The 25,188-nt window shown below is 55.0% G+C and overlaps 1 protein-coding gene across 16 annotated transcripts in view; it reads right to left on the bottom strand.

Moving 5' to 3' along the window:
- Positions 1–25,188, bottom strand: part of KDM4B (lysine demethylase 4B) — a 133,967-nt gene that overhangs the window by 86,182 nt on the left and 22,597 nt on the right. For 11 of the 16 annotated variants that reach the window (XM_027584579.2, XM_027584580.2, XM_027584582.2 and 8 more), the window contains exons 1-2: positions 12,874–12,904; positions 2,469–2,634 (exon numbers count right to left, since the gene is read on the bottom strand). In XM_027584579.2, coding sequence (XP_027440380.1) covers positions 2,469–2,609 — 141 coding nt within the window. In that variant the 5' untranslated portion in view covers positions 2,610–2,634; positions 12,874–12,904. Of the gene's footprint in view, positions 1–2,468; positions 2,635–12,873; positions 12,965–25,188 lie in introns of those variants that run through there. The other 5 variants (XM_027584592.2, XM_027584577.2, XM_027584578.2 and 2 more) reach the window with 2 other exon arrangements.

The raw sequence follows: 25,188 nt of genomic DNA, 5'->3' as shown, positions 1-25,188 counted from the left end.
CCCAGCAGCGCTGGCCTGAGGGGGCAGGGACATGCACAGAACAGCCAAGAACAAGACAGGGGTGCCCCCAAAGCCCCAAAATGGGGCTCCCCACACCCTCACAGCCTCTCCTGGCTCTGGCCCCTGGTCCCAGCTATACCTGCTGAATAGCCACCCCCACCCAATTCCACCGGAGCTTTTGCGGGGGGTGGGGAATGCAGCTGGGATGAAACTGAAAACCCCTAGCACTACACACACAGACGCGCAAAGAAGGGCGGTCAAGACCAACGAGACCGGGATGAGATGACATCGGCACCTGCAGAGCTGGCTTGGGCCAGCAGCACACCATGTTCCTTCTCCAAAGAGGCCAGCAGGCCTGAGAGCCAAGCGCCCCCATCCGAGAGGACAGGGGTTACCCAAGGCCCCCGGCACATGCCTCCCGAGCCCCACCTGTCCCCCCGGAGTAGCAGGGAGGCTGCTGAGGGGCTCAAGGGCCCGACACACGGTCCCGGCCAGGTGAGAGAAGGGATGAGTGTGCGCGCGCAGTCGGCGCGACTCTGCACTCGCCAACGTCCTTCAACCTGTACCCAGGTGCGACAGAACCCGTGCCCGCCCCACGCCGCCCCTCCCCGCCCCGCACACAGAGGAAGCCGCACACAAAATCCCCCTCAAGAAGCTGAGAAGGAGCACACAAAAGGTGGAAGGAAAACAGACCCAGGAAACTCCTGCCTCAGGAAACACCCAGTCCGAACAGCTGCCTTAGATCCAAATAAATTAGCCAAAAATGACTCCACTGGGATTAGAGCTCAAAGCAGGAACACTGGGGCTCAAAGGAGAAGCACAGAGAGGGAGATGAGCCGGGAAGGGGCAAAGGCAGGTAGAGGCGTGGGGGGCCTGGGTGGCAGGGGACACGGAGCCCGCGGCCACCACAGCGCCGTGAATGGAAAACTCGAGAAACGGCCAGGGCCAGGGGGCCGGCTAGGAGAGGGGCGCCCCAGACAGTGAGACAGAAAAAAGGAACAGGGAAGGGAGCTGCGGCGGCCTCACGGTGCCCCAGGCAGAGCTGTGCGGGACAGCAACTCGTGACACCTCCCAGCACAAGGGACAATTTGAACCAGAAGCACGAGGGCTGTCGCATCCCGGGGAAAGTCGAAGCAGGCCAACGACAGGAGACAAGGCAGAGGAGGCTCTCCCCCCACAACACCCCCCCCCAACAGGGACCCTCAACAGGGCAGAGAAGGCAGGAAACTGTCCCCGACAACGGACACCTGCCCGTCGGCCAGCCGGGCAGAAAACCCCCAAACCCGCAAGAACCCGGGACCTGACGGAGTTTCCCAGGAGGAGCAAAGCTAACATGACATGGAGGCTCTGGTCCCCGACTGTCCGGACCGTCGAACGCCGTATGCATGCTGGCGCGTGTACATGAACAAAATCAAGAGGGAAGCAGACGCAGCCAGCGGACTGCCTGCCATGTCTCCTTGGGCTGACATCAGAGGCATGACCTTAACCAGGAGAGGGACTGATACCCGTAACAAAACCACCCCAACCAGGTCGGGGGGATGGGGGGGACACTCCTCTCCCCACTACTGCCAGGCGGCAACAAACCGCAGCCCTGGGCCAAGTCCCGCCCGCCGCCTGCTTTTGTATGGCCCCGAGAGCCAAGAATGTGGGGTGTTGTTTTTTTCATTTTCAGATGGTTAGGGAAAAAAAAGCAACAAAAGAAAAATGTTTCGGGACCAGCAAAAGTCCCGTGAAATTCACATTTCGGCGTGCATCAGTAAAGTTTTATTGGCACACAGCCACGCCTGCTGGCTCGCGGGTCGCCAAGGTGGTGGGGCCGAGCACGGGACAGAGGCCGCCCCACCTGCGACGCTGAAAATATGACTCTCTGGCCCTCTGTGGACAAAGGTCGATTCCTCAATTTCAAGAACGGAGAAGCAGGCACCACGGAGGAAGAGCCAGGTACACAGGCAGCCACCAGGCAGCAAGACAAGCAGGTTACACACCTTCCAAATGACTGGGCGAGCGGTGCCACGCACGCAGCTTCCCGCGAACCGTTCACGGTAAAAAGCAACACAGACTGCGCTTGTCTGTTTGCTCTCACCACGCGCACGCACGGATGGTCCACGAGTGACACGCCACGGAAGAGACACAGCTCCCCAGAAGCCTTCTCTGACACTCGACGCCCTCCCGCCGCAGGGTGAGCAGCACTGAGTGTCGCCACCATGAAGCCCGAGGCGCCCACTGCCCCCGAGGCTGGCCCTGGCCATCGGCTCCCGCGGGGACATGGGCTGCGGGGCTTATGTCTGCATGCCAGGCCTACAACAGAGCCTGGCACGCGGGAAGAACTCTGTAACATCTGCTGACAACAAGGTCAGAGCAGCTCGGTGAACACGGCCACGGCCATGGCCACGCCAGGCCCAGGGCCCCGGGGGCACGCTTAGGGCCGAGCTGGTAGAAGGTGGCGCTGGGCCCGGGGCGTCACCCACCTTGGCCAGGCCTGCCCGGTGGGCTCCCTGGGACTCGATGTAGGCCACGTATTTGTTGAAGTCCTTAAATTCTTCCATGGTTGGGCGAAACGTCATGATTTTACAGCTCGGGTTCTGGGCCCCATGATCCTCAGACCCCATGGCTGCCGCAGAGAGGCTGTCACACCTGTGAGGGGAGGACAAGAGAGCGTGAGCGCATCAGTGCCGCCACCCGTCCGGACATGCTAAAAATACCTGCGGCCTCGGGAAGACAAAGACAGGGGCCGCGCAGCTAAGCCGGGGCCAGAGAGGAGCCTGGGAGCGAACTCCATCTCTCCGCACTGGCACAAAAAACCAAAATGACTGCAACTAATTAAAAACAGAGGCGCCCTAGTTCTCCAAGCCAACGCAATACTGGAAGCCGGAGCACTAATTTCAATCTAGGGGCCCTGAGAAAGAAAAAGCTTTCCTTATCGGGGACTTCTTATCTAGGTTTGCCGGCATCAGCTTCAAATCAATGCATCTACTTCGGAGCCAGATACCCACACCGACAGCAGCCCGTGTGGCGGGCTTCCGAAGGTGAGTGAGGCTGTGTGTGCGAGTGTCACCCTCGGGGGCAACCAAGCCTGGAAGTTTCTGCATAGGAGCCGAGAGCATGGCTCATATTCTGGGGATATCCGAAGAGAGGCTGGGGATCAGGCTCCTCTTGGTGAGGAGGCCACATGCTGCAGTGGCCCCCTCCTGTTCCAGGTAAGGGGACCCAGCGAGGCAGTCGGTGGCCCATCCCAAGCAGGGAGGGGCTTGGGGACAGACTCTGGGGAAAGGTCCCTTGGAAAAGGTCAGAACCCAAGTGCATACAGACCTGAGAACCGGGAAGACAATTCGCCAAACCCAACTTCCTCTGACCCTCAAGTAAGCTGGGCAAAGAGAAAGAAGGCCCAGGAAGTCCACCGGCCCTGGAAGGGGGCTTCCATGTCGCCAAGTTGCAGCAGCAGCCTCCCCGAATGGCACTCCCCCTGGCAGGCACTAGAGGGCAGCATGAGCCCAGGAATGGCTGCGAAGGCCTGCAGTATCTGCTGGGTAGGTTCTGGGGGCCTCAGGCACCCCTTCCAGGCCCTGCCCTCAACACCCCAACCCCCTCCTGTGGTGAAGGGGCTGGGACCAGGGGGGGGCAGCACTAAGGCCAGGCTCTGATGACAGACTGCCTGCCAGTAAGGGCTCTTGAGGGCCCCAACCCCGGGCGGGGGGGGGGGGTCATCACTGACCTGGGCTGGGACCCCACCGTGGCCCTCTCCCCTGTGTACACAGCAAGTCCCAAGGCTTCTCCTTGGGTCATGGCCACCAAGCAGGAGTGTGCATGGCACTGTGTGACAATAGCTCTGGGTGGAATCACAGGGAACCCCCGTGAAAACACAGCCTAATAAAGGGAAAGGGGTTGTCAGCAAGCTCCCTTCAGAGCAGCAGGTACCACAGGACCTGGGCCACAGCCAGGCTGCCCACCCAGCAGGCTGCCCCACTGGAGCCCTGACCAGCCCCTGGGACTGACCACCATGCCATCCCAAGCCAGCCCCCTTGCCTGCAGCCAGGGCCCAGTACCTGCAGCCCTACCCGAGCCCCCAACCCACCTGCCCTCTCCCCTCCAGCCCAGATGCCACCATGTGGGGCTCACTTATGGCCTCCGCGGCTGGCAACAGGACACAGCGTGTCAGTCCTGGGGGAGCTCATGGCCCGGGGGGATGACCTTGACTCTGACACTCTTGGAACATCAGCGTGGACTGAGCTGGGCTGTCAGTTATGGAGGGAGCCGTAGAAGGGCGGGGTGGTGGGGAGACCTCCCTAGGCAGGGACGTCAGATGAGACACGAGACACCAGCTCAAACTCGACAGCAGCTTCCTCTGCCCAAAGCCCACAGGCCACCCCACTCCCTGCCACCCCCCACCAGCCTCCCATCACCCCGCTCCCCCACCCTGTCACCCACTCCCTGCCACCCCCAACCCTGCGATTCCCACCCCACTCCCTGCCACCCCCTAATGGCACAATGCAGTGAGCCCCTGAGGGGACCCCACCGACCACCTGTCTCATGTGGGTGAGCAGCTCCGCCTGTGGCTGGACATGATCCCCCCTGGTCGTGGCCCCTGGTCCTAAGCCCTCAGCCTGCCGTGGACAGTGCCCAGCTTGGCTGGCAGCGGGCACATGAGCATGTACGTGACTGATGTGGGTGACTCGTCCACTCCACACAATCAGCTCGTTTTGCACAGCTCACTGAGGCCACAGGGGAAATCATGTGCCCAGGCCCGACAAAGGTAGGTGGCAGGGCCTGAGTCCCCACACTCAACAGCTCCCATCCTTGGCCTGGCTGATCCTGGCCAGCTGGCTGCCTCTGCCCCCAGGCTAGCTCACGTGTGGCCTACAGGGGAGGGCGCACAGGCTCCTCCAAGCGCCTTGGGACAAGCGGTGTCACCTCCGGTGGGGGCCGTCTCCAGCCCATCCACCACCCGGCACGGCGGGGGGGGGGGGGGGGGGAGATGGCGCTGTGTGGTACGCCCACCACCTCCCCGGGACCAGCTCGTCCCAGCCAGAGCCGGGGCAGCCCAGGGTCCTGCCCACACAAGCTCCCTCACGCATCAAAAATCATGATGCAGAGATGAGTTTCCCATCCAGGAGGTGGAAAGAGCAGATGATAAGACAGCAGGTGGGTTTTCTGCACATGCGCACCGGCGAGACACGCTTTACTCCAACCACCGGCATCATCAAGATGCAGTTCAGCGGCGGATTATGTGTGATTTTTCCTCTGCTTTATTTGCGCCTTTTGAAATGAAGGTTTTGAGTAGATAAATATAAAGAAGAAAATTAAAATGGTTTATAATCCCAACACTCCCTACCTTTGACGCATTTTGTGAAGGCAGGCAAATAAAATCATACGTGTACGTACTTAAGAAACGAAAAAGGAATCTCAGCGAACAGCAACCCCGGGCCAAGGTCCCAGTTTATTGGGAACACGGCGGGGGCAGAGGACCAAGCGAGCGCCCCCTGAGGGAATGTGCAGGCCACTCCAGAAAGACCACTGTGCTCTTCACAGGTCAGTGGTGTGCCAAAAAGCAGGCACATTCACAACAGGATACGATAAAGACACGGCCCAGTTAAAAAGTGGGCAAAGGGCTCAAAAAGACATTTCTCCAATGCAAATACACACATGGCCAACAAGCACACAAAATGACGATCAACATGTTTAGCCATCGGGGCCACGCAAACCAAAACCACAAGAGATGCTTCGCCCCCACCAGGATGATTGTAATAAAAAAATAATAAAAACAGGGGCTCCTGGGTGGCTCAGTCGGTTAAGCGGCTGCCTTCGGCTCAGGTCATGATCCCAGGATCCTGGGATCGAGCCCCACATCGGTCTCCCTGCTTAGCGGGGAGCCTGCTTCTCCCTCTCCCTCTGCCTGCCTGCCTACTTGTAATCTCTCTCTCTCTCTGTCAAATAAATAAATAAAATCTTAAAAAAAAAAAAAAAAAAACGGACAACAACTAGCGCTGGGGAGATGTGGAGAAATGGGAACCCTGACACACGGCTGGGGGGTTTGGAAAATGAGGCGGCCACTGAGGAAAACAGTGTGGCGGCTCCTCAGAAAGTTACACCTAGAATTACCAGATGACCCAGCAATTCTACCGGTAGAAACAGGCCCAAGAGAAGTGAAAACGTGTGTCCACACAAAAACGTGTGCATCCATGTTCACAGCAGCACTGTCCACAATGGCCAAAAGGTAGAAACAACCCAAGTGTCCATCAACGGACAAACAGATGCACACGGCGTGTCCCCCACCCACGGGCACGGCCCTCGGCCGCGAACAGGAGCAAGGCGCCCACACGCGCTGCCCCGGGGACGGACCCAAGCCCACGACGCTCAGGGAGGGAACCGGACACAGAAGGCTGAGGTCTGGGGTTTCTTTATGGGGTGATGGAAATGTTCTGAAACTGACCGGTGGGTTGACCGGGAAGCCAATGGTGGTCTAGAGCAAGGACACAGATCCCATTTACATCTTGAGGAAGCCCCCTCTGGCCGTGGGAAACAGACCACGGGCAGGGCCGGACTCGTGGGGGCAAGACCCCGGCAGTCGCCCCGGCCCAGGTTTAACGCCTGGCGGTCGCCCTCCTGAATTTCCTCCATTTTACAATGAAGGACACTGGGGTTTCGCTTTGCCCTGGGCCCTGCAGGCTCTGCCATCAGGCCTGGCTGCGCAGGGCCAGCATGGAAGCTGGCAGACGAGGGCAGAGCGAGGGACAACAGTAGTGAGGAGGAGGGGACTGGATGCACTTCGAGGACAGAGGCGACAAAACTTGCCAAGGGTGAGGAAGGAGGAGCCAAGTGCAGGGAAGAGGGAGACAGAGGGTGTGGCGGGTGGGAGAGGTTAGTTTGGACAAGGCTGTGGTGAGCGGTAGGATGCACCCCCCGACATCCACATCCTAATCCCAGGGACCTATGACTATGCCCCCTTCCGCTGCAAAAGGGACCTTGCAGGTGAGATGAATTAAGGCCCCTGAGATGGGGATGATCCCGGAACCTCACAAGAGGGAGAAACGAGAGATGCGATGCGGGCACAGAGGCTGGATGGATCTGAGGAAGGGGCCCCAAGCCGGGGAGAGCAGGCAGTCCTCTGAAGCTGAAAAAAATCACGAAAAACAGTGAAATCCGCAGGAGGGGCCGCCCTGCCAGTGCCTTGATTTTAGCCTGCAGGAATCACTCACACTCGCGGCCTCCCAGAAGTGGAACAGAATCAAGTCACCAGGTTCACGGCCGTTGGTTACAGCGGCCAGGGAAGCTCGCGCGAGTTCAGGTGAACGTGTTTCTGAAAAGCTCTTTGGGATTGCCATGCCGGCCCCATGAGACTCCCTGGGCTGTGGGAGCCCTGGCCCCCTCACACGACGGGGACCGTGGCGTCCTCATCTCCCCGTCTGTTCAATCCGAGTATTGCTCAACTTCCAGCCACACGCTCAGCACGCAGGAGGCGCAGGCCTGGGCCAGGCCCCACCACCTGTGCAGGGACTGGCCAGCATCCTGAAGCCAGAGCCAGCTGGGGTGTCCCCCGGGTGTACCCTTTAACAGGAAGGGTGGCCTCTTGGTGGGTTCCCCGGCTACGACTCTCCTGACCCAACCCGCAAAACCTCGAACAGGAGAAGAAAGAATCCCTGTCTCTGCTCCTCATTTTGAGGCTAAGAGCCCGTATCCGTACGTGCCAACAACAGCAAGTACACACTCCAAAGGGGTAGACTGCAAACACGTGAATTACTTCTCAATAAAGCTCTTCATTTTTTAAGGTCATTTGTTTCCTGACCTGAATGCCCTCCCAGCGCCCTGCAGCCCATCACCTGGGACCAACGATCACAGCGCGCGGAGGCAGTGCCCCCGGCTGTCCCAGGCGGCTCCGCCCCACACCCCGAAGAGAAACAAGAGCATCGTCAGCCCAGGGATGTGTCCCAAGAGCAGAGACTCTGGGCCGGGCTGATTGGGGCTACCTGCTGGAGTCTGGGCCGTTCTCTGGGTCACAGTCACCTGGACCCAGGGAAGCCCTCCTGGGCTGCTGAACTACACTGGCACCAGACCCGGGATAGTCTTCAAATGCAGGGACTCATGAGCTGGGGACGGGACACTCTGGCCACCCTGAGGAGTCCTCCAACACCATGGGCACCACACTGCCTGGCTGGGAGGCAGTCCTTCCCAACGCCCGCCCCCCCCCCCCCCACAGCTGCCACCTCCTCGGGAGCAGAAAGCTCTCCCTGTATCTAGACTCCAACCCTGGGGCAGAGGCCCCCCCTAGATCCTGACAGTGGGGGTGCACTGAGTCACAAGGGCCGCCCCAGAGAGTGGGTGAGAAATGCCTGAGGGATGGGCCTCCCACCGCCAGGGGACAGCCCCTCAGCCAGTGTACACTCTGTCCGTCTCTATGGGAACCAGAATCAGAGATAAGAGGACTGCCCCTGCCCGGGAGTCAGCCTGGTTTTCTGACTGATGGGCTCAGAGACTGACCCCAAGGGCTTATGAGGCCCAACGGCAGACATCTTCCAGAAACTGAACGAGCGGGACCTGCATCTTTGAGGTTCTGACATTCAGTATGCTGGAAAGTACGTCCTCTGAGCAAATGGAACCTTACAAGGAAGGTTAACCGCGAGAGAAGCATAACCTTGAGAAACATTTAACTGCACTTGACTGGAAAAGTATTAGGGGCTCCATGACACAAGGTCTCAAAGTTCCCTGGGGACCCCAGTCCTTCTCGGTGAGGCCCATCCCCTGCCCCAAGGGAGCATCTCTCCCCTAGCTCTCTATCCCGGCCCCTCATCTATACCTGCCCCCACCAGTCCCCGTGCCAGGCGGTCTGGCCATCGGATGAAGCTCACACCTCCCAGCCCAGCCATGAGCTCCCTGCTCCCCTCTCCGTATGGCTTCTGCCAGCAAAGCCCAGCTCCCAGTAGGGGTTGGCGGCAGAGGGGCCCCCGAGCAGGAGCAGGGCCCTGGAGAAGCCTGTACACCTTCGCCAGGGATCAAGACAGAACCTCCTACAGAGGTGACACAAGGGCCCCCTCAAACCCCCATCGCCCCGCCCCCTGCATGGGCCGTGTCCCGCGAGCAGCTCTGCGGGCGGTCCCTGCGCAGCAAGGAAGACAGTACAACGTCCTCCATGTCCTCCTCCAACTATGCCCCAGGTTCTCTACACCATCCCTGACCTCGTGGAGCCCACCCGGCAGGGGGGGCAACCACCTGCCGACCCCGGGGTCACAGAACGTGCCACTACAGCTGGGGGAGCTTTCTGTGTGGCCCTCCGAGCAGCAGGAGAAACGGGCCAGTGGGAGCAGGGGCCCAGAAGGAGAGCTCACGAGGGCAGGCAGTGGGCAGAAGCACCGGGCGCAGCCCAGAGAGGGTGCCAGACTTGCTCCCCCCGTACTGGCCTGCCTAAAATGGTCACAGAGACAGAAGGGGACACAGCAGGCAGAGCGTCTCCCAGGGACAGGAAGGTAGGAGGCCAGGGCCAAGTACAAAGTGCAAGGTCAAGAGCCGTGAGGAAGGCGGTGTGGCTGGACCAGGTTCTCGTGCACTGAAGAGGTGGGAAACCACGAGCAGCAGACCGAGAACTAGCCTAACGTTTATCGGAGAGACATACAAAGTCCAAAAGGCCCAAAGGAAGAACCACCCATAACGCTGTGCATTCGTTTCTATGGTGGCGGTAAAACAAAGCACCACAAACCTAATGGCGTAAAACATCGTAACTTTATTATCTTATCCTTTTGGAGGCCAGAAGTCTGTCCTGGATTGCACGTGGGCTGAGTTCTTTCTGGAGCTTCCCTCCCTTTTCCCGCTTCCAGAGGGGCCGCATCCCTGGCCCGCAGCCCCTCCTCCATCCTCACGGCCCTCAGCACAGGGTCTGCCCATCTCTCAGACTCCGACCCTCTGCCTCGCTCTCGTAACGACCCTTGTGTTGACACTGGGGCCCCAGATGATCCAGTAACATCTCCCATCTCAGGGGCCTTCACAAAATCCCAGATGCCAAGACCCTTTTACCAGGCGAGGGAATGTAGTCATAGGCTCCCGGGAGTGGGGTGCAGGCACCCTCGGGGAGCACTGTTCAGTCTGCAGCAAGTGCCATGTGAAAAATCCATCATGCAAAGAAAGAAGGAACAGTCATCACATCCCTCCAACCTGGAGACTGCTGCTGCGTGGCACATCTCGGGGAGACGAGCCCATCTGCCCACGCTCACTTAGACATTAGCACTTTCTAGAAAATCGAAAACGGGACGGAGCTATAAACAGGGGTCTGCAACCCCTGCTCTCCCCGCAGTCTAAACAGACGTGGACGGTGCCCCGGGCCACGGAACAGGAAGAACCGCCCTCCTCAGGCCGCAGTGTTAGATCCGCAGGGGGCAGCCAGATGTGGGGGCCGTGTCAACAGAAGCTGTATCTGGACATGAGACCCCCACAGACAACCTCGCCCCGCAACTTCACGTCGGCGCTGGCGGGCCTGGGCACGGCGGGGGCTGTCCGGGGCCCTCGCCCACGGCTGGGGGAACGGGACATGAGACAGCTGCTGTGGAAGCAGGGTGGCAGTAACTCAGAAGGTGAAGCATAGAGGGACCCCATGACCCAGCAGTTCCACGCAAGGCATGCCCCCAAGAAAAGCAAAACATACGTCCACACAGAAACTTGTATGCAAATGTTCACGGCAGCATCGTTCGTAATACCCCAAAAGTGGAAAGAACCTAAGAGTCCACTGACAGACGGACAGCTACACACAGTGCGTCCCTCCACGCGCTGCCCCGGGGACAGACCCCGAGCCCACGAATCTCAGGGAGGGAACCAGACACAGAAGGCCACACGGGGTGTGAGTCCAGCGTGTGACACGTCCAGAACAGGCTCATCCACGGACGGGAAGGGGGCCCGCGGGGGCCGGGGAGTGACTACTTAATGTACGTTACATTACAAGATGGGTTTCTTCTCGGGGCGATAAAATACTCTGGAATTAGGTGGCGGTGACGGTTGCCTATCTGTGCAAACATACTAAAAATCACGAATTGTACACTTTAAAGGGTGACTATTACGGCATATGAATTCTGTCTGCATAAAAACGAATTTTTTTTACAAAGTCTGCAGCAGCCTACTGGAGACCTGCCAGGCCACAGTGAACCGGTCTGGTTTGTCTCAAGGACTCTGATCTCCTTGAACGCCGCAGGCCTTCTGGAGAAGGAGCCAGTAGTTTCATTCACATCTCCGCCCTCTGCCAAAGAACCTTCCCACATCTTCCAGCTGTGGTGCTCAGTTTCTTTAACTGTAAAATGGACCCATCGAGGGAGAGGACAGGTCAGGATGACTGCAGCGAGGGACCGCTAAAGGTTAATCGAGCCGCATGGGGGCAAGCTGCACACACACAACATGTCACACTGATCTGGGTACAAAGAGAACAGTCAAGTTTTAGTGATCTGGTTGCCTGACAACAAAGCACAAGCTTTAAGGGTAAAGGCAATCAATGTCTTTAGAGACACAGTCAGAACAGACCATTTCCGAACCACCCAGCCCCAACAAGCAACAAACAAACCTAGGTCAAGGGCGGTGCACCTTTTCTGTGCAGGACCACACAGTAAATACTCTCGCCTTGGCAGGTCACATAGTCTCTGTCACAACTGCTCATTAGATTCTACCACTGTGAGGAGGAAGCTGACAGAGATGACATGTCAATTTTATTAGCTGTGTGCTAATAAAATTTTACTTACAAAAACAGGCAGTGGGCCGGATTGGTCTGCAGACCAGTTTGCTGACCCCAGAACTAGATGCCCGAAGTCTACCCTTCGAGAGTCAAAACCATTATTTCACCCCTCCTAAAGGGGCACCTGAGTTCCACTGTCCATCTCCGTGAGTTCCTAAATCATGGCGGAACAGAGAAGGCCACAATCCAGCCCATGCTTGGCCCAGTTAGCCTTGTGGCCTTGGAGCTCAACACTGAACACGATTCTCAGGCCACCAGGAGCAGCCAACGTGAAATGGCCAGGGAGCACACAGGACTGTTCATCCCACACTGACCAACCCTTCACACAGGTCACTGCCCCCCCCAGCCCCCGCTCCGTGGATGTGAGCCAGGAGGTGATTAGGTTGTGCCCTCTCTTCTTACGAGCCAGAGCCTTGGACCACCATCAGAGGCCACCTCTTTAAAATCCTCTGTCCCCCCCCTTTATTAGAAAAGTACAGGGGCGCCTGGGTGGCTCAGTCGGTTAAGCGTCTGCCTTCGGCTCAGGTCATGATCCCAGGGTCCTGGGACTGGGTCCCTCATCGGGTCCCCAGCTTCTCCCTCTGCCTGCAATCGCCCCCTGCTTGTGTGTGTGCGCGCCCGCTCTCTCTCTCTGACAAATAAATAAAATCTTAAAAAAAAAAAAAAAAGTACAGTAAGTGGACAGCCATAAAACCCAGAACAGCTGGGCAACAGGATTCTTTGAAAGGTATGTTAAAAATAATTTTCCATTCTTAAAGATCCCTGCCACCGCTCCACTGTGACTGGTCACCATTTCCTGTAGGACATGGGATGGGGTGAATATGCCCCTCGTTGAGCCCAGAAGCGCTGTCCCACCTGATCCACACGACACAGGGCAGCTCAAGCCAGGCAATCGCAGCATCCCCCAAAATGCACAACGTGAAGCATGGCCCAGGCATCAGACGCTGAAGGACCAGGGCACAAACATGAGCGCGTGCACTAGAGAAGAAACAGCCCGCAGAACAAACCCCAGAGGGGGTTCTAGGGTCCTCGGCCTGGACCCTGGACACCCCTAAACTCAGGACCAAACAGGAGCCACCTTCTCCCACCAGGGTGCGTGCAGGCCTGGGAGGGGCTGTGCCCTGAGGCAGCGCCTTGCTCTCCTGCGGCCACCTGGGCCCAGGGGTCCGAGCACTTACTTCGAACACCCGGTTGTAGCCACGGCCGTGATGAGAGCTGCCCCAGTAACTGGCAGGGGTTTCTATGAGGTCCCAGCAATGGCGATGGTTCCTAAAATGCACAAAATAAAAACGTGATTAACTAAATTGATTGCACGCTTAAACCTTAAGTCCAGATTCTACTCCGAACAGCTGCGCGTAGCCCAAGGACACTCGCCTTCATTCAGACATTTCCGATTCCTTGCCAATTTGCAAGAACACTAAAATCCATAGCTATAAGCACTTTCCCCATTAAAGTCCTCCCGTGACTACCCATTTTAAGCTCAGCTCCTAAAAATCAGTAGCAGAGGAAGTGAGAGGCTCCATGAAACAATCAAATTAAGCCAAAGAAGCTTCTGGAAACCTTAAGGTTCAGGCAGCTACTGAGAGGTTTATGAGAAGTCCTGCCTCCTCCAAACCCCCACAGCCAGAAAGGAGGAAAGTCCCAGGGACAACACCATGGCCCAGTGGCCACCGCCCACGCCCCCAGCAAGCAGAGGGCACAGGGAGACAGCATGGCAGGGGCTGTACAGAACCAAAATCCCACGGAGGGCAGGGTCCCAACCACTGACTTTACAGTTGGGCACAGAGACCCCCAATACTTGTTGAATGGACACAGGACAAGACTCCCGACTTTGGGTGTAGCCCCAGGACCTTTGATGATCCAGGCCATGGCCACTACCTTGACTCTCCCACCCTCCCTGCCCCCACCTCTCCAGACACCTCAGCTCCTGCTAGCACAAGATCTCCTGGATCCGCATCCCCACCCCCACCTGTGTGCCTTCATATGCCTGCCATCCAAGACGCCAGTGTCCCCTACGGCCTGTGCCCCTGGGCAGGGCAGCTCGCCCCAGGGGGCAGTGGCTTTGTTAAATGCAGTTCCGCACGCTTTCTCCACATAACACAAGCTTCACCAACACCCCTCGGTGTTGGGCAACAGGCCCACGGTGTGCAATGTAGGCTGGAATTGTCTCTTATTTTTCTCTGGTTTTTAAAATTCCTGGGCATGACCCCATTAAACAGATCTCACTGTCTTTTAACAGGTCAGGCCCAGGGTTGAACGACACCAGTGAGCTGTGGGATTGCTGGACCTCGGGCTGCACACATCCGGGCGAGGTCAACTGCTGGCGGCTCTCCCGAAGGCCCTCCCTGGGGGGTCCTCGGCCTCCCCCACCTGCGCGGCTGAAGCCTTCCCTGCTGCACAGCCCCACCAGCCCCTGCTGTTGGCAAGGCTCGAGCCTGAGAATCCGATGACTCTGGAACCCCTCCAGGGAGCTGTGGCTGGCAGAACCACAGCCCCCAAGATGTCCAGGTCCTAATCCCTGTGATCTGTGGCCACACCCCCTTCCACAGCAAAAGGGACTCTGCTGGGGGGTGGGGGGGCGGGGCGGATTACGTTAAGGGCCCTGGGATGGGAAGAGGATCCCGGATTATCTGGTGGGCCCAGCGTCCTCCCAAGAGTGCAGCAGGAGGGTCAGCGAAAGAGACGTGACAACAGCAGCAGAGGTCCCACGGACACACCCACACCGTGCACACGGGGGAAGGGGCCGTTAGGCGGGGAATGTGGCGCCTCCAGGAGTCGGAAAGGTAAGGAACGAAGAACGGATCCCGCCCTGCCCACACCCTGACGGTAGCCCAGTAAGACCCAGGTGGGGCTTCTGGCCTCCAGATCCGAGATCATCGGTATGCACTGTTTTGTCAGTAAGTCCACGGTTCGTTGTTACAACAGCACAGAGAGACTAACACAGCAGCTTCGAGGTGGAAGTGTGTTTCCCAGATTTCAGGGGAGCTGAGGGATCTTTCCACCTCCACGGATGGTGCAGGCTCCAGGCTGCGGACTGCCGGCCTCCACCTTTCACTCCTGTGTTGATGGGATCACGTGTCTCCCTCATCACTGGGAACTGTCCCCCTGTGCGGGCCACGCCCACCAGCACGTGGTCTGAAACACAAGACCACTAGGGCCTGTGGTTCTCAGCCGGACAGACCTCCGTCTGCTGCTACCCGTGGCTGCCGGGCCACCAATGCCATGGGTCCTTCTGCCCTCGCGCTCTGGGGGCCAAGAGCACGGACGCCCCCGCTGGGAGACTGGAAGCTCTGGGGCTGGGATCAGGCCCCAATTCCCAGGCCACGGCACAGCTCACCTACCTCCACGGCTCCTTCAGGGGATGCAGGCCCTCCACGGCTGGCCGGCAGCCACCCCGGGGGGCTCTGGGATGCCAGGGCCCAGTCTGAGACACGGCCACAGGCCCACTGGGCACAAGGCAGTCCGGGGCTGAGGGATCAGAGGGCCGTGAAGTGTGGGCCGGGCACGGTGACCTCCTCCCAAATAGAACAGCATGGAAACTGGGAAGAGTGACTTTGCAGTGGAGACACCTGACTGCCCACCTCAGCCAGGGGACTGAGGCCAACATCTGCAGTGACGTCAGGAGAAGGGCACTTGACTTGGGGGTCTTCCTCCCAAAACCCATCCCCCTGGTCTCACCATGAGAAAAACCCCAGACAAATCCAAGGAAGGGGCTTCCTACAAAACCCCTTCCCCGTCCTCCACGCCACTGTCAAGGGGCATCAAACACCAGGGAAGTCTGAGAAACTGTCCCAGCCCGGAGGAGCCCAAGGAGACGTGACGACTCCGTGTCACATGGGAGCCTGGGACAGAAAAGGGACACTGGGGGAAACTGAGGAAATCGGAATAAACTGTGGACTTTGCTTACTGAGAATTTATCAACATTGGTCCGTTAACTGCAACAGGGTCCCAGCCCGACAGAAGAGCCCAGTGGGGAATCAGTGTGTGTGTGGGGGGGGGGGGGGCCCACTCTCAATTTCTCTACAAATCCCAAAATGGTTTTTTAAAAAATAAAGTCTCAGTAACATTTAAAAAGAAAACAGAAAGGCCCAGGCGGGCTGGGTTTGATGCCTCCCACTGCCCAGGCTGGCCCAGCCCAGCCGCTGACCTCACTGTGGGTCCCGGGAAATCTGGGGCGCTAAGAATAGAACTCGGGCGGGGAGTCCGGTTGCAGCAAGGTAAGAGCCTCCAGTGGCGACCTGAGACATCAGACATCGATGCCCCTAAAAGGCACAGTCCGACCATCTTCTCTCTTAAAAAGGCACAATCTGGCCGTTAGAAGATACCATTATTCCAATGTGCCCACCGTGAGCAGGCAGACGCCGAAGCAGCGTACAAAGTGGCCTCTGCAAAAGGCAGGCAGGTGGGGCCAGGAAGCAGCAGGAGCAGGAAACAGGGAAAGAGCCAGCTATACCTAAAGGCCGAGGCGTTGGGAACTGCCACCAGCTGGTGGCATCTCCGGGGACCCCACGGGCTTGGCCTCCCCACCCTTGCTGAGGTACCCGAGTCCCCTGGTCCTATCAGCTCTCAGCTGCCCAGGGCGGACCCTCAGGGTGGGTTCGGAGGGCTGGCCCATACCAGAACATACTGCCCACTCTTGCCCTGGAGCTAGGCCTGGCGTTTTGAGAGGCAGAGAGCTGAGCAGGCAGCCTCTAGGCCAGACAGGAAAGGAGTCCTCACCCACTCCCTCAGCCACCTGACCCACAAGGGTTAACTGTCCACCTGGGCCTGCTCCTCCATGGCCACGAACCCCAAGGGGCCCTCAAACGGGGCCTGGCACCCCCTGCTGTCCACCCAAGCCTGCAAGGGCTGTACGTGCCCCTCACAGGGCAGAGAAGCATCCCCAGTCTCAGAAGGACCACTGACCTGACGACTCTATCATCAGATCAGTATGAACCAACTCATGGGTTTTTGAAAAACATACATATACAGATAGATGGACACAAAAATAAACACAGACAGGCATGCAGGCATGGGTTAGGATTCACATTTCTAAGCTCTGTCTACTGAGAGAAGCCACAACGCCCCCTAGCACTGAGCACACCAGCACCCAGGATCAGGGTTCAAATATCGTTCTCCAAGGTAAGGAACTCCTTGGTCCCCACTCCTCCTTGGAGAAGTGGTCTACTCCGGGGTTGGGGAAGGGAATATACCAGGTGAGCCTGAGCATTGCATGGGAGCAGGAAGGAAGGCAACTGTCCCCAGGGGATGCGGTCATGAAGGAAGGACACAGGACCCCAAAGAAGGCATGCCCAATGACCAAAGCAAGGACAATTCGGGCAACAGAATAGTGATTGTACTGGACTATAACCCACAGGATAAAATAAATCGCATAAGGGGCGCCTGGGTGGCTCAGTTGGTTAAGCGACTGCCTTCGGCTCAGGTCATGATCCTGGAGTCCTGGGATCGAGGCCCGCATCGGGCTCCCTGCTCCGCGGGGAGTCTGCCTCTCCCTCTGACCCTCTTCCCTCTCTCGTGCTCTCTATCTCTCATTCTCTCTCTCTCAAATAAATAAATAAAATCCTAAAAAAAAAAGAAAATTTAGCCTTTGGAAATGCAAAAATATTAAAAATAAATAAATAAATCGCATAAGTCTTTGCTGATGCAAAATTAAAAACGTACCATGAACGAGGGAGAAGGGACTGCCCTTTTCTACAAAGGAATTCTAATTCGAACATGGAGAAGCAGCGAGGGTGATACAAAGTCACCATGTGAATATCACAGTAACAACTATGGCAGGGAGAATCCACAGACAGGCAAAAGTTTGAGAGGAAACAAGGTATTTGCACAGTCCCCAAAGGGAAAATTAGTAACTTTCCAGTGGAGACTCCTGGCATGGGATCGAGGTTGACATCACCCGCAAAGAGACACACCAACATCCTGCACGGAGAAGGCAGCCTGCCCCAAACTGCAAAACCTTCATCTAATCCCAAGAAAACACCGGACAAAGCCAAGTGGAGGGACATTCCACAAAATCCCTGACCAGTGCTCTCCAAAAGTGTCGAGGTCACAATAGATCAGCAAAGAAGGAGAAACAGTCCCAGCCCAGAGGAGCCGGAGGAGATTTGACAGCTAAATGCATTACAGGGTCCCGGACGGGGCTCTGGGGCAGAAATGGGACATGCATGTGACAAGTAGGGGAATCTGAAGAAAGGCCAAATACTATTCCTCCATGCTCCTTGCTTACTTTGGGTCATTCCTCTCCAGTTATATTAGATGCTAACATTAGGGAGGTAGCTGAAAAGTACCCAAGAACTCTCTGTACTGTCTTTGTAACATTTCAGTAAGTCTAAAATTATTTCAAAATAAAAACTCAAAAAAAAAAAAAAAAAGCCAACCTTTACCTCTGTCCTCTGAAGCTCACTGCACAGCAGGTTTTAGCTGGAAGAGGAGAGTGGCTGTAAAAAGATCCAAACTGATAAGAAAAGAAAAAGCAAGCTGACACCACACTACCATCTAGTTTCAGGACCTGATAAAGACCCAACCTGCCGAACACATATTTCAGATCCTTCCTGTTTGAAAGAGATGAAAAAGCGACATGTTTCATCAATCTTTGCATAGTGGCGAAAGAGCCTCTTATTTACAAGTATCTCACCAAATCCCCCATATCCTCATGGATGCTGAAATCCCGCTGTAGAAGTCATGAGGGCTCAGCCAGGGAAGTGGAGGGCATCCAGGCTGTCTTGATCCCAACTAAGAAGGGTCTGGTTTCATTACACGGAAATGTAAGAACCACATCATTTTCCTTAACTCCCACCCCCAAGACCAGATATAACTCAGGGTGACAAAACCACAGTAAACATGACAGTGTGCTAGCGGCATAAAGCTGGACACAGAAATTAGTCCAAGAGAGTTGACAGTCCAGAAATAAACCCACACTTGCAAAGCCAAGTGATTTTTCAAGGAGGCTGCCAAGACCATTCAACGGGGAAAGAACGGTTTTTTTCAACAACTGGATACCCACGTGAAAAAGAATGAAGCTGGACCCCCTACCTCACACCACATGCAAACTTAACTCAAAAGGATCACATATCTAAACCTAGGAGCGAAAACCATAAAACTCTCAGAGAAGAAAACACATGAATTAGATCCTTATGACTGTGGGTTAGGCAATGGTTTGGAGATGCCACACCAACAGCACAAGCAACAAAAGAGAAAAACAGATAAATTAGACTTTGCGCTTCAAAGGACATAATTAAGAAAGGGAAGACAACCCACGGAATGGGTGAAGATATCTGCAGATCTTATATCACATCAGGGACTTGTACCCAGGATATATAAAGAACTCTTAAGGATCGACAACAGAAAGACAACCTAATTGGCAAATAGATGAAAGATCTGAATGGACGTTTCTCCAAAGAAGATAAACATCCAACAAGCACGTGAGAAGATGCTCAACATCACAGCGACAGAGCAAGAAAGAAAAAAGAGAGAGAGAGAGAGAGAGAGAGAGAGAGACCAAAACTCCAGAGAAAGTGATGACAGGGCAGTTGGGGCTTGTTACCGAGGCGGCAGAGCCTTATCGTTGTGAGGATTACACTTTTCACAGCATGTCCTTCTACGTTCTCTGTCTTTCTCCCTGGAGAGTGTGGTGGGGTCGGGGTGACAGGCCCAGGCTCCAGAGGCTTGGGCCCAGCTCCAGCCTTGTAACCCGGGCCAAGTTCCCAGCTTCTGGGCTTCAGTTTCCACATCTGTAAAGTGGGGTCACCATGTTAATGCCCTACTCATGCGATCGTGGGGAGCTAAATAAGGCAACTGAAAGAAGTGCTTAAAGGACTCCCTGGCACACCATAAGCCCTCAACCAATGTCCGCTATTAGGGGCCTGGTCATCGAAGTGGCTCCTGCAGGTAAAGGAGGCAGATCTGAAGACACAGAGGGTGGGGAGGTGCCTTCACCATGCTCCCAGCAGCCGTGCAGGATGTGTCTGAAGGGCAATCTGGCAACACCTCTTTGTTAGAAAACCCCCACCTCCTTCCAGCCAGCTACCCTTCGGCCTTTACGTTTGGGACACACAGCCCACCCATCCACCCAGAGTCCTCTATAGGACCCTCCTCTGCAGGGCCTGGAGCGCGAAAGGCTGCCAACACCTTGGCGCCTGGCAGAGGGGTGGGGGGCGCGGGGTACATAAAGACTTCGGAGGGAGCACCAGGACTGGGGACGTTCCCACCCGGGTGTTGTCAACCATGAGATGCCTGGAGGCAAGGTGCCCAGTTCTGCGGGCCACACAGCGCACGCTTTGCATGTTGGAAAGGAAGGGGCGTGCACACGTCTTTCTCAATGGTGACCTCCTCCAGGCGGCTGGGGGTCACAGATCGGGGAGGGAGGGAGAAAAGAGTGGCAGCTCACAGCACTGAATAAAGGGTTTTCAACCACAGCACCAGGACAACAGGGCAACAATTTGGGAAAAGACAGTCGGACCCATACCTCACACCATCAACAGGAATGAACTCCAAATGGATGAGGGGTCTGCTTGGAAAGCATGTGACCGTATGAGGACTGGAAAAAAACATGGTGAATTCCCCTCCAACTCAGCATACAAAAAGGCTTTCCAACTAGCATTCCAAATCCAGAGGCAATAAAAAAAGAAAGATCCATAAACTTGACTCTATCACAAATTATCTTAAAACACACACACTTCTTCAGGGCAAAAGAAACTAAAAACAAGCAAACAAACAAACCACCATTAAAAAATCAAATTGCAGGGGCACATGGGTGGCTCAGTTGGTTAAGCGTCTGACTCTTGATTTCGGCTCAGGTCATGATCTCAGGGTTGTGAGACTGAGCCCGGCGGTGTCGGGCTCTGCACTCAGTGGGGAGTCTGCTTGAAATTCTCTCTCCCTCTCCCTGTGGCCCTCCCTGTGCTTGTGCTCTCTCTCTTTCAATCCCTCTCTCTAAAATAAATAAATCTTTTTTTAAAGAGTCAAAATAAAACCGGGAAACTCAAAGCAAGTATTTACAAACATACGACAAAGGGCTCATCTCCCTAATGTATGCTAAAGTTTTAAAAGTTGGGAGGATGGTGGGTGCCTGGGTGGCTCAGTCAGTTAAGCATCTGCCTTCAGCTCAGGTCATGATCTCAGGATCCTGGGATCAAGCCCCACATCGGGCTCCCTGCTCAGCAGGAAGCCTGCTTCTCCCTCTGCCTCTGCTGCTCCCCCTGCTTCTGCTCTCTCTCTCTCTGTCAAATAAATAAAGTCTTTTGAATTAAATAAATAAATAAATAAATAAAAGTTGGGGGTGGTGGTTGAGAAATCCTATTGAAAAAGGTGAAAAGCATGAATAAGCAGTTCACAGAAAAGGTACAAAAATGGCCCTTGACATATTAAATACTGTTCAGCCTCACTCATCATTCCAGAAATGCTAATTAAAACCACACTGAGACCCCCACTTCTCATACCTCTCAGATTGGCAGATAATTTTAAATAGAACAGCACATCCTGCTGGTGAGGCTATGGGGACCAGACCTGTCATCCCACAGGGCCGACAGGAGTAAACCCATACCACCCTCTGGAAGGGAACTGGGCAGAAGCTGACAAAACACAATTACACTTAACTTTTGACCCAGCAATCTCACTGTAGAAATCCACCCTGAAGATACTCTTCCACGAATACAAAAATACCTAATAGACAAGGGCACTCGCTGCAGCACCATTTACATCTGCAAGACACTGGAAACAACCTAAATGCCCACACACAGCAGAGGCTGAATTAACTGCGCCCCACAGCAGACACCGTGCAGAAGAGGACATCTCCATGGCCAGGTGAGGTTGTTTCCAGGATGTGTCCTTCAGTGAAAAGTGTAAAGTTCACGAGCGAGCCCCACGATGCCACCCTCCATGTGAAAAAAGTGGAGATATAAGAAAACATAAGCCAGGATAAGCCAGCGACTAGTGAGATCATTCCCTGCAGGGAGGAGTACGGGCACTTTTCTCCAGATGCCTTCGTGCACTCGGACTTGGAACCATGCTAATGTCCCATCTACTGAATGAATGAATGAAATCAGTGAGAACCGAGGGGGTAGGGGGGTATTCTACAACAAATACAGAACAGAGACAACTAAAGCAAACCATATTTCAGGTAATAATAGAACCACAGTAAAGAAGAAAACGAAGAACTAACCCAGGCCACTTTGGAACACAATTTTGGAGCCATACACCCTGGAAATAAAGATACAACAAAGTATTAACTTCTACTCTGCAGGCTTCTTTTACTCGTGGCGATGAGGCGGGTTCTTGCGGACAGAGAGCGAGTTAGGAAGAAGGGGGAGGACAGCAAGGAGCCTGTGTGGGAGACTGCGACTGGAAGCATCAGTGTACACTCATGGGCACCACGGCATATACGTGGATGACCGGAAGCAGAAACATCTGAGTGTGTGTGTGTGTGTGTGTGTGTGTGTGTGTGTGATATGTACACATGCACATAGGAATGCTCAATATATGCACATGTGTGTGTATTCCCAGCCCTAGCCAATAAGAGGGCCTAGAAGCAAAGACACCCCAGCGGCAATGAGCACAGTGAACACCAGATGTTGGTTTTTCCATGCCATCGTGCACAAGAAGAACCAAGGCTCCCCGGAGCCGTGGTCAACCTCAGAGCACCGGGCAGAAGAGGACGCGATAGGCCTGGACACTCACTGCGTCCGGAAGTCAGGAAGCACCCAGGGAACGGTGAGGACATGTCGAAAGACACATGGAGCCAGCATGATGGGGCTCTCCCTCTGGATAAATTTGGGACCACTGGAGCAACCAAACACATAACGCTAGCGATGGATTATAACCTACTGAGTCAGGTAAGAATCCACGAGTCCACATGGATATAAATAAACAAATGGGGAAGAGAAGACAGCTAGCTGGTTCTTACAGCAGAAAGCCAATTAACAAATGCAAAAGGAGGGGCTTCTGGGTGGCTCAGTCGTTAAGCATCTGCCTTCGGCTCAGGCCATGACCCTGGAGTCCCAGGATCAAGTCCCGCGTCGGGCTCCCTGCTCAGCAGGGAGCCTGCTTCTCCCTCTGCCCTCCCCACCCAGCTCATGTTCTCTCTCTCTCAAATAAATAAAATTTTTTAAAAAAATGCAAAAGGAATGATGGAGTCAGACAATCACCCTTTGGCCAGAATCAATAGTGCTGTTAAAACCAACACTGGATGCTGGAGGAACAACAAGGTGTGCACATGGTCTCAGACTACCTCCTCACCAGAAACTTACTCAATACAAATTGGACAATAGTCACTTTAGGGTAGAGAAACCTCCTTAACCAAGTGATGGAGGTGAATATCACCAAAAATGGACCAAACTGACACCAGGGGCTTCTGGGTATTATGTACTTAAGAAGGACACAAGGTCACTTCCAGGATATTCCTGCCAAAAGTATGTAACCGTGTGAAACCATCAGACGAGCCCACACTGAGGGACATCCTGCAGAATCACCAGACTGTCCTCTCCCAAATGTCAAAGTCATGAACTCCAAACACAGTCTCGGGAAACGTTCCAAATTAAGAGAAATGAAAGCAGCCAGACAACCAAATACAACGTGTGATCCTGGACTCTCTTTTGAGAATTCTGCAAATTAATTTCCTGATTTGGGTAATTTGCTAAGAGAATCCTTTGTCTGGAAGAACTAAACACTGCAGTATTTAGAGGGAAAGGGGCATCTCTCTGAAACAGTTCAGGAAAAATGCAGAGAGAGCGAGAAAAGGAATAGAACGGATGAGTACATCGTTAAACGCTCAAGCAACGGGGTGAAACGCATCCAGGAATTCTTTGTGTTATTCTCTCAACTTCTCTGTAAATCTGAAATCATGTCTCTAAAAACTTGAATTACAAACAATGAAAAGGAAGCGTTTGGATTGGAGAAATAAAAATAGGAAGGACTGCTTGGACGAAAGGCCAGGGAGTCCAGGAGGGCCACGGGCACGGCTGTCAGCACCTTCTCTGGGGTGTCAGGGACAAGCACTGGGTCTGCCAGCCCACCTCCACCTTCACTTGGCTCCACAGGGTCAGGGAAGCAGCCTGGGCAAAGGCCACCTGTCCCCCTGGCCCACAGCCACGGGCAAGGGGCTAGAGCCACACAGAGAGAGGGGCAGATGCCAGCATCCTCGGGGGGGGGGGTCCCCCACCAAGCTCCCTGCAAAGCCAGGGGCTGGGCAGATGCTCAAAACACCCATCCATTCTTTATTCATATGTATAGGTCTTAGATGTTCCACAAGTCACCATTTAAAACCATCATCAGTAACAAAACGATCTTCCTATGTCTCTGCCCACGTGCCCTATAATTGCGCACAGGCGCTGGGTGGGGCCGGGGCTGGACAGCGCAGAGGTATGCACCTTACGTGGCCAGAGAAGAACTGCTCGTCCCTCTTGGCCCCGGTGAGTCTGCATAGGTTTACTGGCCTCTCGGAAGGCTACCCTCCCTCCAGAGTCCGCTCTGGGCACAGTTAACCCACGCGGGGGCACCGCTCTCAACACCTGGCCTGTCTGATCAGCCCCAACCCCAGGCACTGTCATCACAGCCCACCTCGCAGATGAGGAAACTGAGACCCAGGGTGGTGGAGTGACTTGTCTGAGACCACACAGCTAGCAACAGGGCAGCCACGCTCTACGTGGATCACCAGCCCGCGCAGATCAGCAGGGAGACGTGTGGAAGACACGGAGCCCTCCGCCCGCCCGCAGCTTCTAGACTGCAGTCTTTAAGAACTCCACAAGAGTGCAAGCAGGAAAACACAGGCCAATGTTTTTATAATCTTGGGGGGGGCGGGCGCAGAGGAGACCTCTCCAAGGAGGTCACAAGACCAGGAGCTTTAAAGGAAAAGACAAATTTGGCAATAAACTTGAAAACATTCTGTGTACCAACATCAAAAATAAAGCTGAAAGATAAATGAGAAACTGAGAAAAAAACGTGTGACACAAAAGGGTGCTAACAGCCCTAATACAGGAAAGGATGTTTTAAAACACTGCTTCTCAGCCAGAGGCGATCCGGCCCCCAGGGCACAATGGACAACATCTGGGGATGTCTGTGGCTGTCACATGGGGAGGGGGGGGCTCCTGACATCGTGGGGTGGGGCCAGGGATGCTGCTAAGCCCCCACAGCGCCTGGGATGCCCCCCAGAGAATGGCCTGGTTCCAAGACATCAAACAGTTCGAGAAATCCTGTTATAAGTCAAGAGAAAATATAAACACCCAGTTTAATCGGTGGGCATGGCTATGAACTGGTAATTCAAAAAAAAAAAAAAAAAAAAGAGGTGATTAGGAGGTGACAGTTACAAAGACAGACAGAAGCTGGGGCTGTCCCCCGTATGATGGGAGCCTCCAGCCACCATGGGAGCATCAACCCTGACCACCACCCTGGGACAACCAAGCAACATGCCTCAAGATATAAAAGGCATCTGTGGGCCAAGTACCCACACTCACAGAAGCTCACTTCAAACAAAGGGCAACAAGGATGTTCACTGCAGTGCT

This window comes from Zalophus californianus, chromosome 1, assembly GCF_009762305.2.
Source record: "Zalophus californianus isolate mZalCal1 chromosome 1, mZalCal1.pri.v2, whole genome shotgun sequence".
NCBI classification, from domain to species: Eukaryota; Metazoa; Chordata; class Mammalia; order Carnivora; family Otariidae; genus Zalophus; species Zalophus californianus.
This window is presented reverse-complemented; position numbering and strand designations above follow the sequence as displayed.